This window comes from Danio rerio, chromosome 19 (genome assembly GCF_052040795.2).
Source record: "Danio rerio strain M-AB ecotype USA chromosome 19, GRCz13ab, whole genome shotgun sequence".
NCBI lineage: Eukaryota > Metazoa > Chordata > Actinopteri > Cypriniformes > Danionidae > Danio > Danio rerio.
Genome location: NC_141039.2, coordinates 50,577,501 through 50,595,000, shown reverse-complemented (window position 1 = coordinate 50,595,000; position 17,500 = coordinate 50,577,501). Strand labels below are relative to the sequence as shown.

The following is a 17,500-nucleotide window of genomic DNA, read 5'->3' as shown; positions in this document are numbered from 1 at the left end:
TATATATATATATATATATATATATATATATATATATATATATATATATATATATATATATATATATATATATATATATATATATATATATATATATATACATATATACATATATATATATATACATATATATATATATACATATATATACATATATACATATATACATATATATATATATATATATATATATATATATATATATATATATATATATATATATATATATATATATATATATATATATATATATATATATATATATGAACATAAATGAGTACACCCCATTTTGAAAATGAATTTTTTTTTTAATCTATTTCTCAGTGGATATAGTAATATATAGTAATATATATATATATATATATATATATATATATATATATATATATATATATATATATATATATATATATATATATATATATATATATATATATATATATATATATATATATATATATATATATATATATATATATATATATATATATATATATAGCTTATTATATTAAATATTAATTTAAAAAAGAATGCTATGCGAGGGTGAACTCATGAGGTCTGCTACCTGTGTGTACGATCCTCTCGATCTTGATGCTGGAAATGTCCAGCTCTTTGGCGAAGGCATGAACAGCCTGAAGCAGATCTTCACAGGTCTCCGGGTCAATGTACGTCCTTCTGGTGGGAATTTTAACTGGAACAGAAACAAGTTCTTAATTAGAGACAATTATTAAATCAATGATCACTATTATTAACTTGCATAGACTCACACAGAGGCAGCAGAGACTAAAACATTCTATAGTAATTTACAGTAAACTGTGTTTTTATTTTAACCACACTATAGTACCCTGTATATATTGGAGAATTTACAACACTGCGTTAATGTATATTTTATTTTTACTACAGTAAACTGCTTTATTGTGGTATAATATAATCTGAAGAAGAAAACTAGAGTATTGGATCATTTGTTTTATATTACTATAGCTGTTGTGAAACCATAGCAGCTATAGAATCAACAACAGATCAGTTACTATAGTTGTCGTGTTACCATAGCAACTGTAGAATCAACACAACAGATCAGTTACTATAGTTGTCGTGTTACCATAGCAACTGTAGAATCAACAACAGATCAATTACTATAGTTGTCGTGTTACCATAGCAACTGTAGAATCAACAACAGATCAGTTACTATAGTTGTCGTGTTACCATAGCAACTGTAGAATCAACACAACAGATCAGTTACTATAGTTGTCGTGTTACCATAGCAACTATAGAATCAACAACAGATCAATTACTATAGTTGTTTGTTTACCATAGCAACTATTGAATCAACAACAGATCAGTTACTACAGTTGTCGTGTTACCATAGCAACTATAGAATGAACAACAGATCAATTACTATAGTTGTTTGATTACCATAGCAACTACAGAATCAACAACAGGACAATTACTATAGCTATTGTGTTACCATAGCAACTACTGAATCAACAACAGATTATTTACTACAGTCTTCATGTTAACATAGCAACTATAGAATCAACAACAGATCAGTTACTATAGTTGTTCGGTTACCATAGGAACTGTAGAATTTACCGCATTTATTGCAAGTTTACTACAGTATTTTTCATGTGGGATCAGAATACATAACAATACATATAACATAAACAGAAATATAACATATTATGTACAATATATATTGTTGCACAATTAATAAATGTAATTCCTGATAGTGTGCGCTGCTGTTAGCCCAGAGATAACATGTGTCAGCTGAGAGAACGTGTTGGTGAGGAAGGAGAAGATGGATTCTGAAATTTGGCCTTTGCTTATGTCCAATTTAACGCATCAGAGACAAGAGGCAGTTCAGGCACTCATGCATACACTGAGTCTGAATGTGCTGATGCATTACCTCATCCACTATTCAGCATATGAATATCATACAGATGCTATTTTGGAAAATGTGGCAAGTTCTTCAGTTATTGGTCAGTGAGCATGATTTACAGCACTACAAAGCAGGATTTACAGAGGACTGACACTATAATGTCACCAACATCCTGCAGATTTAGAACAAGAAAAGATTAGCTGACATATTAAAAGACTTGCAGTTTGTCCCCGAAATACTCATCAATCGTCCTCTAAATCTTTATTCTTTGCCACTCTCCTTCAAACCATTACACTTATTATCATTCCAGAGAGAAACACATTCAGTATCATCACTCATTCTTTAATATATTAAATAAGCACAGCTCAGAATCATGCTTCATTTGGACATCATTACATCTGTTAAGCCAAATGATGATGAGCATTATATTCCACCTACGATTTCATTTTACCCAAACATTATTTAATATTCCATTAAAGTATGTGATGACATATGGAAGATTTTTAAACATTTTGAAACTAGACATTTTGGGCTCTATCATACACGCGGCACAATGAGGCGCAAGATGTGTGTGGCGTGTTTTGTTGCGATTTTCAGTCCAGTGCAGCTGTAATTTTCACATTTTGCACCACATTGTTTGAATAGCAAATCCATTTGCACCACTCCATGAACTCATAAATGTGCTGGTCTATAAAGAGGTGTGTTAAGGCACATTATTGGGGCATTGCTATTTCGAAGAACTGAAATAGACTGCACCATTGACCAACTAAAAGCTGGGGGGGTGGGATTGGTGGAGGGACTTTATTCAGTGTATTCATGACAATTTGCATTAGTATAGTGTTATTATTGTCAGCAGAATTTATTATGTGCATATTTCTATTTGTTTTATTTAACACAATTTTACATTTGTCCAGCTGTGGAGTTTTAAAGAAGCCTGTATCACCATATGGGGCATTTCAACAGGACTTGTGTTTGGATATAACTAAGTTTTCTAACCACACTTTGCTATTATTGTCCGTTTATTCCTTTGGTGAAGATTAGAAATGAGTTTAGAAATAGTTTTGAACAAATCTTTGTGCTTGGTGAAGTTTATTTGTAACTAATATCACGTGCTTATGATTGATCACAGCCGGTCCTGCAATATTCAATTCATGATTCATCAATCAGACGATGCCTAAGCCACTATAAATACCTTCAGCTCCATATCACAGCCATCTTCATCTAGAAGAATCCCCCCTTCCACCCCTACTCCTCCTCCTTTCCTAGATGGTTGGCACAGTGGCGCAGTGGTTAGCACTCTTGCCTAACAGCAAGAACATCCCTGGTTCTAGTCCTTACCAAGCTAGCTGACGTTTCTATGTGGAGTTTACACATTCTCCCCGTGCTCATGTGGGTTTCCTCCGGGTTCCCCTGTTTCCTCCCACCATCCAAAAACATGTAGCTTAAGTCACTATCACTAGATAGCAATCACTATCTGTTCATTAGCAACTACAGCAGGGGAGTTCTCCACATCTACCTGAGCTCAAACTCCCCTCTCGCCCTGCAAACGGGAGGGAGCCCCGGGCTCGAGGATCTTATGAGCTCCTATGAGCTCTCCAGGGACAGCATGCCGGGTTGACGCGGGGGCCCCTGATCACACGGGCCTGTTTGCTACGTCACACTGGGCCCAACACATCCTACTCAGTGCTGCTGGACTGTTTGCGTTCTTAAGCTTTAGTATCGAATGAGTTACCACTGCATGAAATGATATAATATCATGTATGCTGCTTTCTCAGTTATGAAACGCATCATAAAAAATTGTTGTTCTCTGATGTGGGCCCAGAGTGGGCCAAGCTCCTGATTGAGTGGGCCAGACCCACCCTGGCCCCCCCGTGGAGCCGGGCCTGCTGCAGATGCTCTGTTGAACTGTTTTCTCAATAATAAAGTGTTCAGTTTTTCCTCTTACAAACTCCGCCATGTAAATAGCAAACGCACCATGGAGCGACGCAACTGACTCTTACAGGGAATGAGAGACGAGACTCTGACTGGCCTAATGCAGGTTATGCTCAGTATGTGTGTGTTTATTTATGTTTGTCTGTGTTATTAATATGTGTGCTAATGTGTGTGTTTATGTATGTATGAGTGCATTTGTGTTTATGTCGGTATGATGGTAATTGTGTGTGTGTGTTCTTATGTGTTTGTTAATGTGTGTATGTTTGTGTTTTTGTTGTTGTGTGTGATTGAGTTTATACAATTTGTGTGCGTTTATTTGTTTGTGTGTGTGTATGTGTGTTTATATGAGTGTGAGTGAGTTTGTGTTTATGTGTATTCCGACACATCCTTAATGCTTTTGTGACATGAACTTTAGACTCTGCGCCTAGATCGCAAAAATAATGCCCTGTCTTGAAAATATCTCACACTCTCATTCATTTTTTCAGCTGAGTCCCTTTATTCATCAGGGGTTGCCACAGCGGAATGAACCGCCAACTTATCCAGCATATGTTTTACGCAGCGGATGCCCTTCCAGCTGCAACCCATCACTGGGAAACATCCATACACACTCATTCACACTAATACACTACGGCCAATTTAGCCAACCCAATTCCCCTATAGTGCATGTGTTTGGACTGTGGGGGAAACCGGAGGAAACCCATGCGAACGCAGGGAGAACATGCAAACTACACACAGAAATGCCAACTGACCCAGCCGGGGCTCGAACCAGAGACCTTCTTGCTGTGAGGCGACAGCACTACCTACTGCGCCACTGCGTCACCTCAAACTCTTAATAGACCTATTTTAGACTCTTTCCGCTGTGTAAAACCAGCCTGATCTCACGAGAAAACGTAAGTACTTTATGTTTTGCCAGTTTAGTGGCTAATTCGTACGAATTTGTACAAGTTTAGTCGTACAAAATTGTACGATTTTAAAAAGGAGGTGTGGCACCTAACCCCACCCCTAAACCCAACCGTCATTTGGGAATGAGCAAATCGTACTCAACTGTACGAATTAGTACGAATTAGCCACTAAATCAAAAAGTTACAAATTGCCGTGAAATTGTGTTTGTAAAACATTTGCTGAAATAGTTGGCGGTTCATTCTACTGTGGCGACCCCTGATAAATAACGGATTAAGCCGAAGGAAAATGAATGAATGAATGAATGATGCAGGCCGCATACAGTAGAGTGTATAGAAGAGCAGGTGTGCTTCTCTCCTTCTCTGCGTTACGTCACGCTTCATCTGCAGCCCGACTCTGAAATGTGCTTACAAGTCAACATCGACCCGCAGCAGACGAGAGCTTCAACTTCACACTCTCATAACAGCTTATTGATCCGCAGCTCACATACATACACACATACTTAAGAACACAATTACAGAGCAAATTAAAGGTGGCGCGCTCCATCATGAGGCAGCCAGCGCAGGATCGAAGGCTCTTTCACAGGAATGGGCTGTTTTTAACTCTCATGTGCAGCTTGCTTTACTCTCGTGTGCAACACTTTCACGTCCTTTAGTGTTTGCATTCATCTGACAGACACATTCAGACACTGACGCTTTCAGAAATGCGGCATCAGAGTTTGGGTTAACCCTCATGACGCCTTTATGCTCAAAAAGGAGCCCTGCATCATGTACACTTTTTTTTGATCTTGATGTCTGGTGTTTTTTTCCCAGACTGAGCTCAGCATTACATCAATCATTTTCTGTTTTCATGTTTGATAAAGGAACACATTTAGGGTACAAGGGTTATCCTTTGGGTCAATTTGGAGACGCAATTATATTTGTGTGCCATTTTTACACTACAAAAACTACTGACACGCACACACACACGCGCACACACACACACACACACACACACACACACACACACACACACACGCGCACCCATGCACGCACGCACGCACACGCACACAGACACGCACGCGCACACACACACACGCACGCACACTTGCACACACGCACGCAAGCACGCGCACACACACATGCACATGCACACGCGCACACACATAGCGTCTGCTGCTTTAACTGCTTGTCATGAAAACTGTCTTGCTAAACTCTTCACCTTCCTGCAGGTGCTTTAATCGTTATACAATTCACAGTAGTGAAAGAAGAAATTAGTAGAGAAAGAAAAGTGTTAAGACTTTTAAGATTTTAAAGACTTTTTTTTTGATAAATTTAAGATTGTTTCTTAATTTTAAATTTTTTCTTAATTTAGATTTTAAGATTTAAGACTTTAAGACCCCGCGGACACCCTTTATTATCCAGTTAAACTCTGCTGCTATTTTGGGATTTTCCGCCTGGATTTTGCCTACCCAAATTTAAAAGCTTCCCAAATCCACATGCAGAGGTGTAAATGCAAAAATTTGGTATCATTTTAGAAAAAACCCTTTGAATTTTCTTAAAACACTATTGGAAGTGTTTAAAATATCTGTATATGTTGTCTGTGTTATAATAAACACCTAAAAGAGCCGCTTTTTGTATTTTTTTTTTATAAACTCAGATGTACAAGTGTGTCTTTTAGGTTGTGTGTGGTCTAGCGTGCTGTAATTAATGTTGGTGGTTCCTGCACATGTCTGTAATCATAGGAAAAAAAAAACGTCTCCACCATAATCTATGCAGAAGTTATTGTATTCCAACTGATGAGAGGTGCTGTATAAGCCACAGGGAGCGATCATTGTTTACATATTTCACTATTCTTTTGTTTGATCAAACATAATTCACTGTGTTTGAACATCATCAGACATATAAAAGGATTACTTATGCACATCACCTCAAAAACAGAGGAGAATGGCCCTGAAGCGCACAGCATAAGGTAAGAGATGAGAGCTGTCTGTGCTATCTGGGGCTGCTTATTGATCATAAATGTATTGTGTTCACTTCTGCGCCATGGAAACACCACGATTCATTCGGCAACTGTTTGATATGTGAATATAATTCAGTAAAAATAATGCTAGAACCGTATGAGCACCGGCAAGAGCTTTCATTTGAGCTACAACTTGTACATGTGTCATATGAAAAAATATGAAAATGAACCAATGTTTAATACCCAGCTCGGGTCTCCAAAATACTGTGTATTTAAGTGTAAATAACTTTTGTACAGTAGGATAAAAACCAAAGTGATGCATATGTGCATAAATATAGATTCTACACTTTCAAACGACACCACTTACGGGGGTCTGGTGCAATGCTAGCCCTTTAAATCTTAAAGCGAAAGTCGATGACGTCACGGCGAAGTTTACCTGGTTATGTGACATTGTGGGCCCCCTTTAAAAACGAGACGAAACATCTCAAGTTGTTTAATCCTAACACAATAAATAAAAATACAAATTTTACAGTAATTAGCTGCTTTGTAAATAATTACACCAACATTGAATCTATCAAACCAACTCAGCGTTAGTAGCTTTAATAAATGCATCCCCGAGGTTATGATCAAAGCACCTGCAACTGAAAGCAGAAGTGTGCACATGAGTTTAAATAAAACATGCAGCAGCTACAAATAAAACAGCCCTTCATATTTACTCTGACACTGCACGCTGACGTTTAGACGATAACAGGACGGATGACTGACACGTAAACAACGCAATATGCGGAGCAATTAAATGAGAAATCAATGACACTACAACAGCAAACCAGCATGCAGAGCGCATTCATCGCACAACGGCAAGAATTAAACACCTTTAGAAGAAAGAAACAACACAAAATCACCAGCATTTAATTTTTATTCACACACCCATACACACTCACATTCTCAATATATACGACTTGTAAATTCGTTTATTTTCCTTTGGCTTATTCATCAGAGGTCGCCACAGTGGAATGAACCGCCAACCATTCCAGCATATGTTTTACACAGCGGATGCCTTTCCAGCTGCAACCCAGTACAGGGAAACACCCATATGCACTCATTCTCACACACACTCATACACTACGGCCAGTTTAGCTCATCAATTCCCCTACTGTATAGCGCATGTGTGTGGACTATAGAGGAAACCCACGCCAACACAGGGAGAACATGCAAACTCCACACAGGAACGTCAACTGACCCAGCCGGGACTCGAACCTGTGACCTTTTTGCTGTGAGGCCACAGTGCTAACCACAATGAACAGTGTACTGCATTGTAATGCTGGCTCTCCCCCTGAGGAGTGTGTGCAGGATTAGTGTGTGTTCAGATCTCCTTCGTGTCTATCTGATGGCCTGAGCATTAGTCTGGCTGCGCTAAACACACGTTCATGGACTCACACACTAATGCACTGCCTTGTTACACACTCCTAATCTCTCTTTATCACACTACATCACTCTCTCTCTCTCTCACTCTCTGTTTTCCCCTTTCTCTGCTTCTTAAGCCTCAGTTCGTGACAGGAGGATCCATTACCACCTTCACAAATGTCCCATTGATCTGGAATGTAAATGCATGCGTGCGTGCGTGCGTGCGTGTGTGTGTGTGCGGATATGACAGGTTTTTACAGGAGGTGGTTACCTGCTGATGTCCCCACTTCTCAAAGGTTTAAGGATGCTTTCTGTCTGACTATGTGTGTGTGTCTATTTCAGTGTGTGTACCTATCTGTGCATGTGTCTTTATTCATGTATCTGTTTTTGTCTATGTCTGCGTGTGTCTTTCTCTCTCTCTCTCTGTTTGTGTGTGTGCGTGTGTGTGTGTGTGTGTGTGTGTGTGTGTATAAACACTCACACTGGAAGTAGAGCTCCTCATCTCCCTCCTGACTGGCTTTACTGTATCCACACTGTCTGTGAGGAGAACAAACACACAACAAACACTCATTAAGTGTGTCATTAAAAACATCTCACAACAAGATCACCACAGATAAAGACATTACAATTAAGTTCAATAATAACTTCAAATTTCAATAAGAGGTGACACAAAATAAATGAATAAATAGATAATTATATATAATGAATAAATTAATAAATATAAATAATGAATAAAAGAACAAATAAATACATAAATTTAAATAAAACTAACTAAATAAATAAATAAATAAATATAAATAAATAAATACATAAATATATAAATAAATCAATAAATAAATCAATAAATCCTTAAATATAAATAAATAAACAAAACAATAAATACATAAATATAAATATATACATTAATAAATAAATAAATACAAAAATATAAATAAATAAATGAATTAATAAATAAATACATAAATATAAATACATTAATAAATAAATACAAAAATATAAATAAATAAATGAATTGATAAATAAATACATAAATATAAATAAACAAATGAATAAATAAATAAATGAATAAATATCAATAAATGAATAAATGAATAAATAAATAAATACATAAATATAAATAAATAAATAAACAAATAAATATAAATAATAAATAAATAAATAAAAATAAATAAATTTATTAATAAATAAATAGATACATATATAAATAAATATATACATAAATATGAATAAATAAATCAGTGAATAAACAAACATATACGTAAATATAAATAAATGAATGAATAAATATATGAATAAATAAATAAATAAATAAATACTTAAATATAAATACATGAATAAATAAATAAATTTATAAATAGAAATAAATGAATAAACAAATAAATGCATAAATATAAATTAACAAATAAATGAACAAATAAATAAATACAAATAAATAAATAAATAAATAAATAAATAAATAAAATGAATGAATACAAAAAATATAAATAAGCACATGAATAAACAAATAAATATAAATAAATAAATAAATGTACATGAAAAACATTGGACAAGGTTTTTTTTTATTAGAAACTTGAAAGAAAATGACATTTCAGCACATCTCTGCACACTGGCTGTACAAATGACACAACAGCAGTTAACATGACGGCTTATATTAGAGTTGTTTATGAACACGTCTGCAGCGCCGTCTACACCACAGCACCACTGACTCCACTCGCTTACATCAATACTGCACGTGCCTTCAAGTGAAGCTGACAATATTTCTTTATTATTTATGTACTGCTACTACTAAAATAATAATAATGATAATAATGTTTAAAGAATCTGTTCATTCTCTAATAAACAAGCTGTCATCCTAAAATATGACTGTTTCAATAAAGGGAAAACTGAAGACATGAGATTTAACATTAATTCAAAATTAATAATAAAAAGAAGAATTGTGTCATGTTTGTCACCAAGTTTTGTATTTGTTTATTTATATATCTGTACTTCTATATTTTTAATTTCTAAACTGCTTTACATTAGGTAAACAAACAAATGGACAAACAAAATACTATTATTATTATATATTCATTACAACATTTTCTTAAGCTTAGTCCCTTTATTCATCAGGGGTCGCCACAGAATGAACTGCCAACTATTCCAGCATATGTTTTACACAGCGGATGCCCTTGCAACCACAACCTAGTACTGGGAAACACCCATACACACTCATTCACACACACACTCAAACACTACGGCCTGTTGATCAATTCCCCTATAGCGCATGTGTTTGGGCTGTGGAGGAAACGGGAGCACCCGGAGAAAACCCACCAACACTAGGAGAACATGCAAACTCCACACAGAAACACCAACTGACCCATCCAGGACTCAAACCAGGGACTTTCTTGCTGTGAGGGCACAGTGCTAACCACTGAGCCAGCATGACTCCCATGTCTGGGATTGTATGAAGCAATAATAAAGCGACAACACAATTACAGAGTGAAGATGTTGGGGTGAACCGTCCCTTTAAGAGTCCGACTGTTCACTTTTCATCTTTCTTGTAAGGCAGGCATGAGGTTTGAAGGTGAGAGTGTGTGTAAATGTTTGTGTGCGGATTTTCTGCAGTAAAGCGGCTCTGACAAACAGACACACACACACACACACACACACACACACACACACACACTTCCAGCGGCAGACAGAGCAGAATCAGGACGCTGGAGGATCTGATGGCATTTGGACGATGCTGTGGATTAATGTGACACGGAGACACTGAGGAAAGACACGCACTGCAGGAGGGATTAGAGGAAACACACACAGATTCTTACACTCGGACACATTCTCTCTCACACACACAAACACACAGACAGCCTTACACACATATGCACACACATGCACAAATACACATGCAAGCATGCCCACACACTTACATACATGCATATGCATGCACATGCACGCACGCACGCACACACACACACACAGCAGGCTGGAGACGCACTCAGAAGAGAGACACTGAAAATGTTTTGGACAATTCTGGTTAATTGTTTTCCCTGTTTAAGAGGGAAAATACTTACACAAAACATATTTCTGTGTGTGTGTGTGTGTGTGTGTGTGTGTGTGTTTGAATGTCGGTGTTTGTGCGTGTTTGGCATGTGCATGTGTGTGAATGTCTGTGTGTGTGTGTGTGTGTGTGTGTGTGTGTGTGTGTGTGTGTGTGTGTGTGTGTGTTTGGTGCGTGATGTGTGCATCTAAGCATTTATCATTTTGTCAGAGTGTGTGTCCATTTTAGTGTGTGTTTTTGGTGTATGCATGATGTGTGTGTGTGTGTGTGTGTGTGTGTGTGTTATGTGTGCATCTGGAAAGTATAGATAGCGTTTCAGTTTTTCCACATTTGTTTATGTTATAGCCTTATTCCAAAATAATTACAAACTCTTTGTCCACATTGTCATTATGGGGGATTGTGTGTAGAATGTTGAGGAAATCAATCAGTTTAATCCATTTTAAAATAAGGCCATAACATAAACACATGAGGAAAAAGTCAAGTGCTATCAACATTTTCTGGATGCACTGTATGTGTTGTGTGTGCAGTGTATGCATGATGTGTGTGTGTGTGTGTGTGTGTGTGTGTGTGTGTGTGTGTGTGTGTGTGTGTGTGTGTGTGTGTGTGTGTGTGTCTGCTAGGGCTCAAGCAGTTTGAAGATAAAAACAGAAGCTAATGCAGCTGTAAATAGAGTCTGCAGTGTTTGAGTGAGGACACTGCTGAACACAGAGATCACCATCACTAACACACACTGACCCCATACACACACACGTCTGTAATCAGTCACTCTGAACACAAACATCTACTAAACTAAGGAACTGAATGATGAGGTGTGTTTAGATGAACTCTTTCTCATCTGCTGAGCTCAGAGTCCTGATCCTCCACCCTGTCTTCCTCCTGAACCCCCCGCTGAGCTGTCAATCATCCGCTGTGGTGAAAGAGCAGCGTTAAACTCTGATCTTACAGAGCGGCTTTAGGAGAAAAGAAAAGGCTGATCGGATTAAACTGAAGAGCTGATGCACAGCCCTGGACATCACGCCACATCAATGAGCAGATTCAGCTGATACACACACACACACACACACACACACACACACACACACACACACACACACACACACACACACACAGACAGACAGACAGACAGACAGACAGACAGACAGACAGACAGACCGACCTGACCAGCAGAACTACTGTGATGGAGACAATAGAGATGGAGAAAACATGAGGAAGAGGAGGAGGAGGAGGAGGAGGAGTGAATAAGGGAGAAAAGAAGTAGATAAGAAGGGGGGAAAGGAAAAGGAAGAGGAGGAGGAATATAATGAGGAAGAAGAAGAAGAGGGATAAGGAAAAGGAGGAAGAAGAGGAGTAGTGGATGAGGGAGAAGACAAGTAAAAAAGAAGAGGGATCAGGAAAAGAAAGAGAAGGACTATGAAGAGGAAGAAGAAGAGGAGGGATAAGGAAGAGTAGGAGGAAGAGGTGGACAAGAAAGAGGAAGAGGAGGAGGAAGGAGTGAATGAGGGAGAAAATAGATCAAAAGAGAAGAAGAGGATGAAGAAGAGGAATATGAAGAGGAAGAAGAGAAGGAGGGATAGAAGGAAGTGGAGGAGTAGGAAGAGGTGGAAGAGTAGGAGGAGGGAGGAAGAGAAAGAAAAGAGGAGGAGGAAGAGGTGGACAAGAAGAGGAAGGAGAGGAGGAAGAGGAGAAGAAGGAGAAAAAGAAAGAGGATGAGGAGTGGGTGAGGGAGAAAAAGAGTCAAAAGAAAAGCAGAGGGGAAAGGAAGAGGAGGAGGAGGAGGATAAGAAGAAGAGGAAGAGGAGGGTGAGGGAATGAGGGAGAAACAAAGGAAGAAGAAGAGGAGCGACAGACACACAGCTACAACAAACAGCAGCAAACACACATCTGTCCACAGCTCTGCTCCACACACACACACACACACACACACACACACACACACACACACACACACACACACACACACACACACACACACACACACACACACACACACACACACACACACACACACACACACACACACACACACACACACACACACACACACACACACTGTCAGCATCTCTGAGAAACACACTGCTGTTATTAGCTGATTTGACAGTGGCACCAACACCAGCTCTACATGATGAGGAGACCTGTGTGTGTGTGTGTGTGTGTGTGTGTGTGTGTGTGTCAGTCGGCCGTTTGCGAATCTCGTCAGTTGATCAGCCCTGCGCTCGCTCATATTCAGCACTTAAAACACACTCTGACAGATCCTCCACTGAGCTGAACTGTGTGTTATTCTCTCTCCATAACAGATAAAGCACAACAACATCAGCTCAGACATCATCTGATCACAGACATGAGGATATACTGAAGCATTATAATACACACACACACACACACACACACACACACACACACAGCAGTTTACAACAGCGGCTTTACTGCACTACACCAGAGTAACAGCATCAGTGTCTGCATCACTGCACAATCTCTGCTCTGTTACTGCTTTACCTGCTGAACATCTGAAACTGATCAAAACCTGACAACAGTTCTGGAGCCACACCCATTGAGCTTCAGAGCCACACCCATTGAGCTTTAGAGCCACACCCATTGAGCTTCAGAGCCACACCCATTGAGCTTCAGAGCCACACCCATTGAGCTTCAGAGCCACACCCATTGAGCTTCAGAGCCACACCCATTGAGCTTCAGAGCCACACCCATTGAGCTTCAGAGCCACACCCATTGAGCTTCAGAGCCACACCCATTGAGCTTTAGAGCCACACCCATTGAGCTTCAGAGCCACACCCATTGAGCTTCAGAGCCACACCCATTGAGCCTCAGAGCCACACCCATTGAGCTTCAGAGCCACACCCATTGAGCTTCAGAGCCACACCCATTGAGCTTCAGAGCCACACCAATTGAGCTATAGAGCCACACCTATTGAGCTTTAGAGCCACACCCATTAATTACACCACCGGCAACGACCAATGGCAGCTCAGAGATATGTAAACACTCCTGGAAAAATCCCTCTTCAAACACACTTCCCTCTTTTGGTTTCTCCCACTTTTCTGTGTGTTCATCCCCAGTAAAACACGGATGATGTCTGATCTGTCAGATGAAGAGTGTGTGTTTGTGCAGAGAGTGTGTGTTTTACCTTCTCCAGATGAGCAGTCCCACCCCGAGTGTGAGCAGCATGATGAGAGCGGCCAGAGACACCACGATGATGATCACCACTGGAGACTGTTCACTGGAGGCCAGAGCCACTGCACGCACACACACACGCACGCGCACGCACGCACGCACGCACGCACGCACACACACACACACACACAATCACACACACATACACACACACACAATCACACACACACAAGGTAATTAGTTTCACAAACACATGAAAGCACTACTGTGTGCGCACACACACACACACACACACACACAAAGAGAAACACACACAAACACACACATGCACACAGACACACAAGCAAGCACAAGCACACACACAAAGCACACAAACACACATGCATGCACAAGCACAAATACAGACACACACACACATGCATGCATGCATGCATACACACATACACAACCATGCACACACACGCACATGCACACACAAGCACACAAACACACTTGCATACATGTGCATGCAAACACACACCCACACACACACACACACAGACAGACAAGCGCACACACACACAAATGCACACACAAGCACACATACACATACAGTACACACACGCACGTGCAGGCAGACAAACACATGCATGCATACACACAAACACACATGCATGTACAGGCACACATACACAAGCAAGGACCCACAAGGGCACACACACATGCACTCGCGCACACACATACATGTACAAGTACGCATAGACAAGGACACACACATACAAACACATGCCCACACTATCACACATATACACACACAAACACACATATGCACACACAAACACTCATGCACACACAAATGCACATAGACAAGCATGCATGCATGTACAGGCGCGCGCACACACACAGCAGCAGAGCTGATAGAGGAGTGGCAGTGGGCTGTGCTCATTCATTATGGACGTGTGCTCCTCTATTAGTCAAGACAGCAAGCGACATGCACACACACACACATTCAACCACACACTTACACACGGTCACTCACAAACACATTAACACACACACACACACACACTCACGTTCCCCAAGCGTCTGCAGCTCCAGCGGTGCACTGAAAGCTCCATAATCCAGCGGTGGAGGAGAAACTGGCGGACTGGAGGAGGAGGATGGAGAAGCTGGAGATGCTGAAGACGATGAGGACGATGATGATGATGATGAAGACAGCGGAGAGGAGGACAGAGCAGACGGAGCCGGACTGGAGCAGGTGCGGATCAGGAACACATAGGTGGTGCTGGGCTTCAGGTTATTCACACTGATCCTGGTGGAGGCCGTCTTCACCGTGGAGTAACTCTGATCCTTCTGGTCCTGCGGGAAAACAAGCAAACACGACTGTCAGACCCCTTGCTGGACTCATTTAGCTCAGTGGGTAGCACTGTGGCCTCACAGCAAGACTGTCTCTGGTTTGAGTCTCGGCTGGGTCAGTTGGTGTTGGTGTGGAGTTTGCATGTTCTCCCCGTGTTGGTGTGGGTTTCCTCCGGGTGCTCCGGTTTCAGTTCAAACACATGCGCTATAGGGGAATTGATCAAGTAAACAGGCCATAGTGTATGAGTGTGAATGAGTGTTTTCCCAGTACTGGGTTACAGCTAGAAGGGCTTCCGCTGTGTAAAACATATGCTGGAATAGTTGACAGTTCATTCCGCGGTGGCGACCCCTGATGAATAAAGGGACTAAGCGGAATGAATCTGATTGATTGATTGTTTCATTGTTTGTTTGATTTATTGATTGATTGATTGTCTTATTAATTGATTGATTAATTAACTTGTTAATTGTTTGACTGTTTATTTTATTGTCTGATTGACTTATTGATTTATTGACTGATTGATTGTATAATTGACTTGATTTATTGATTGTCTGATTACTGGTTGATTTTTGATTGATTGTCTGATTTACTAGTTGACTGACTGGTTGTTTTATTTTCTGATTGACTTGCTGATTTAATGATTGATTGTCTGGTTAATTGATTGATTGATTGATTGTTTGGTTGACTAATCATTTGACTGGTTGTTTTATTGTCTGTTTGACTTGTTGATTGATTGAATGACTGACTTACCAATTATTTGATTGATTGATTGATTGAATGATTGACAGACTGATTGATTGATTTACTAATTGATTGATTGATTGATTGATTGATTGATTGATTGATTGATTGATTGATTTAAAAGATGCAGTGACTGTCAGGCCGTGTGTGTGTTTGTTCTGAGCTCATCTGACTGCAGTGTGTCTGTGAGAAATGGGTTTGAGCAGACGTGACGTGTTTTACACACTGAATGATCTCTGAGCTCCAGGCTGTGTGTGTCAGTGTGACTACACAAACACACACACACACATTTCAGTGCAGAGGATGAGGACGTGAGTGTACCTTCTCGTAGTATTTGATCTCGTATTCTGTGCGGCTGCTGTTGGGAAACACCACGGGTTCCCTCCATACCAGAGTCACACTGCGCTGCTCCACCTTCTCCACCCGCAGCTCGCTGATCTGAGACGGAGCTACACACACACAAAGAGAGAGAGAGAGAGAGAGAAAGAGAAAGGTCTACATTAGTGAAGGAGTTAAAGCAGAGTTCTGCATCTGAGTAAGCAAGAGCCAGTCACACGCTCCTGAACACACTGATGATGCAGACCGGATCAACACCATCTCCTGCTGTATGTGAGAGTAACCTCTGTGTGTGTGTGTGTGTGTGTGTGTGTGTGTGTGTGTGTGTGTGTCTCCATCAATCTGCTGCTCTGATTAAGAGATGATTAACAAGGACCGATGAGCTGAGAGCTGTCAATCAAACTCCCCACTGATGATGGACAGCTTCATCATACAGACAGATGTGACGCTCATACACAAACCAACAATATCCAGTGTTGGCACATCCAACAGCACAAGCCAACACTCTCAATATCACTGCTTTAAAGAAACTCAGAATGAAAGAGTCGACCAGACCCTAAAATAAAAATCAAAACCAAACAAAACAACGTAAAAAAAAAAAAAAAAAAACACACAAAACAAAACAATGCAAAATAAAATACGCAAAAAAACAACAACTAAATAACATAACACAAAAACAGTAAACAAAACTATGCAAAACAAAGCTAACAAAATTTAATAAAATAAAAAACAACACAAAAAACAAACAAAACACAGCATGAAACAAACAAAATGGAAAAAAAAACTAAAGAAAAAAGCGAACAAAAACAATAAACAAAATGGAAATAAAACCAACAAAAAACTAAAAAAAACAACAGAAAAACAAAACAAAAAC

General features: G+C 39.5%; 1 protein-coding gene across 5 annotated transcripts in view; it reads right to left on the bottom strand.

Annotated features, from left to right (window-relative positions):
• The window catches only part of LOC100329589 (ephrin type-A receptor 7), a 189,254-nt gene that overhangs the window by 20,609 nt on the left and 151,145 nt on the right, over window positions 1-17,500 (bottom strand). For all 5 annotated transcript variants that reach the window (XM_087293837.1, NM_001441487.1, XM_087293838.1 and 2 more), the window contains exons 6-10: window positions 16,612-16,739; window positions 15,269-15,554; window positions 14,230-14,338; window positions 8,535-8,590; window positions 566-691 (exon numbers count right to left, since the gene is read on the bottom strand). In XM_087293837.1, coding sequence (XP_087149963.1) covers window positions 566-691; window positions 8,535-8,590; window positions 14,230-14,338; window positions 15,269-15,554; window positions 16,612-16,739 — 705 coding nt within the window. The remainder of the gene's footprint in view (window positions 1-565; window positions 692-8,534; window positions 8,591-14,229; window positions 14,339-15,268; window positions 15,555-16,611; window positions 16,740-17,500) is intronic.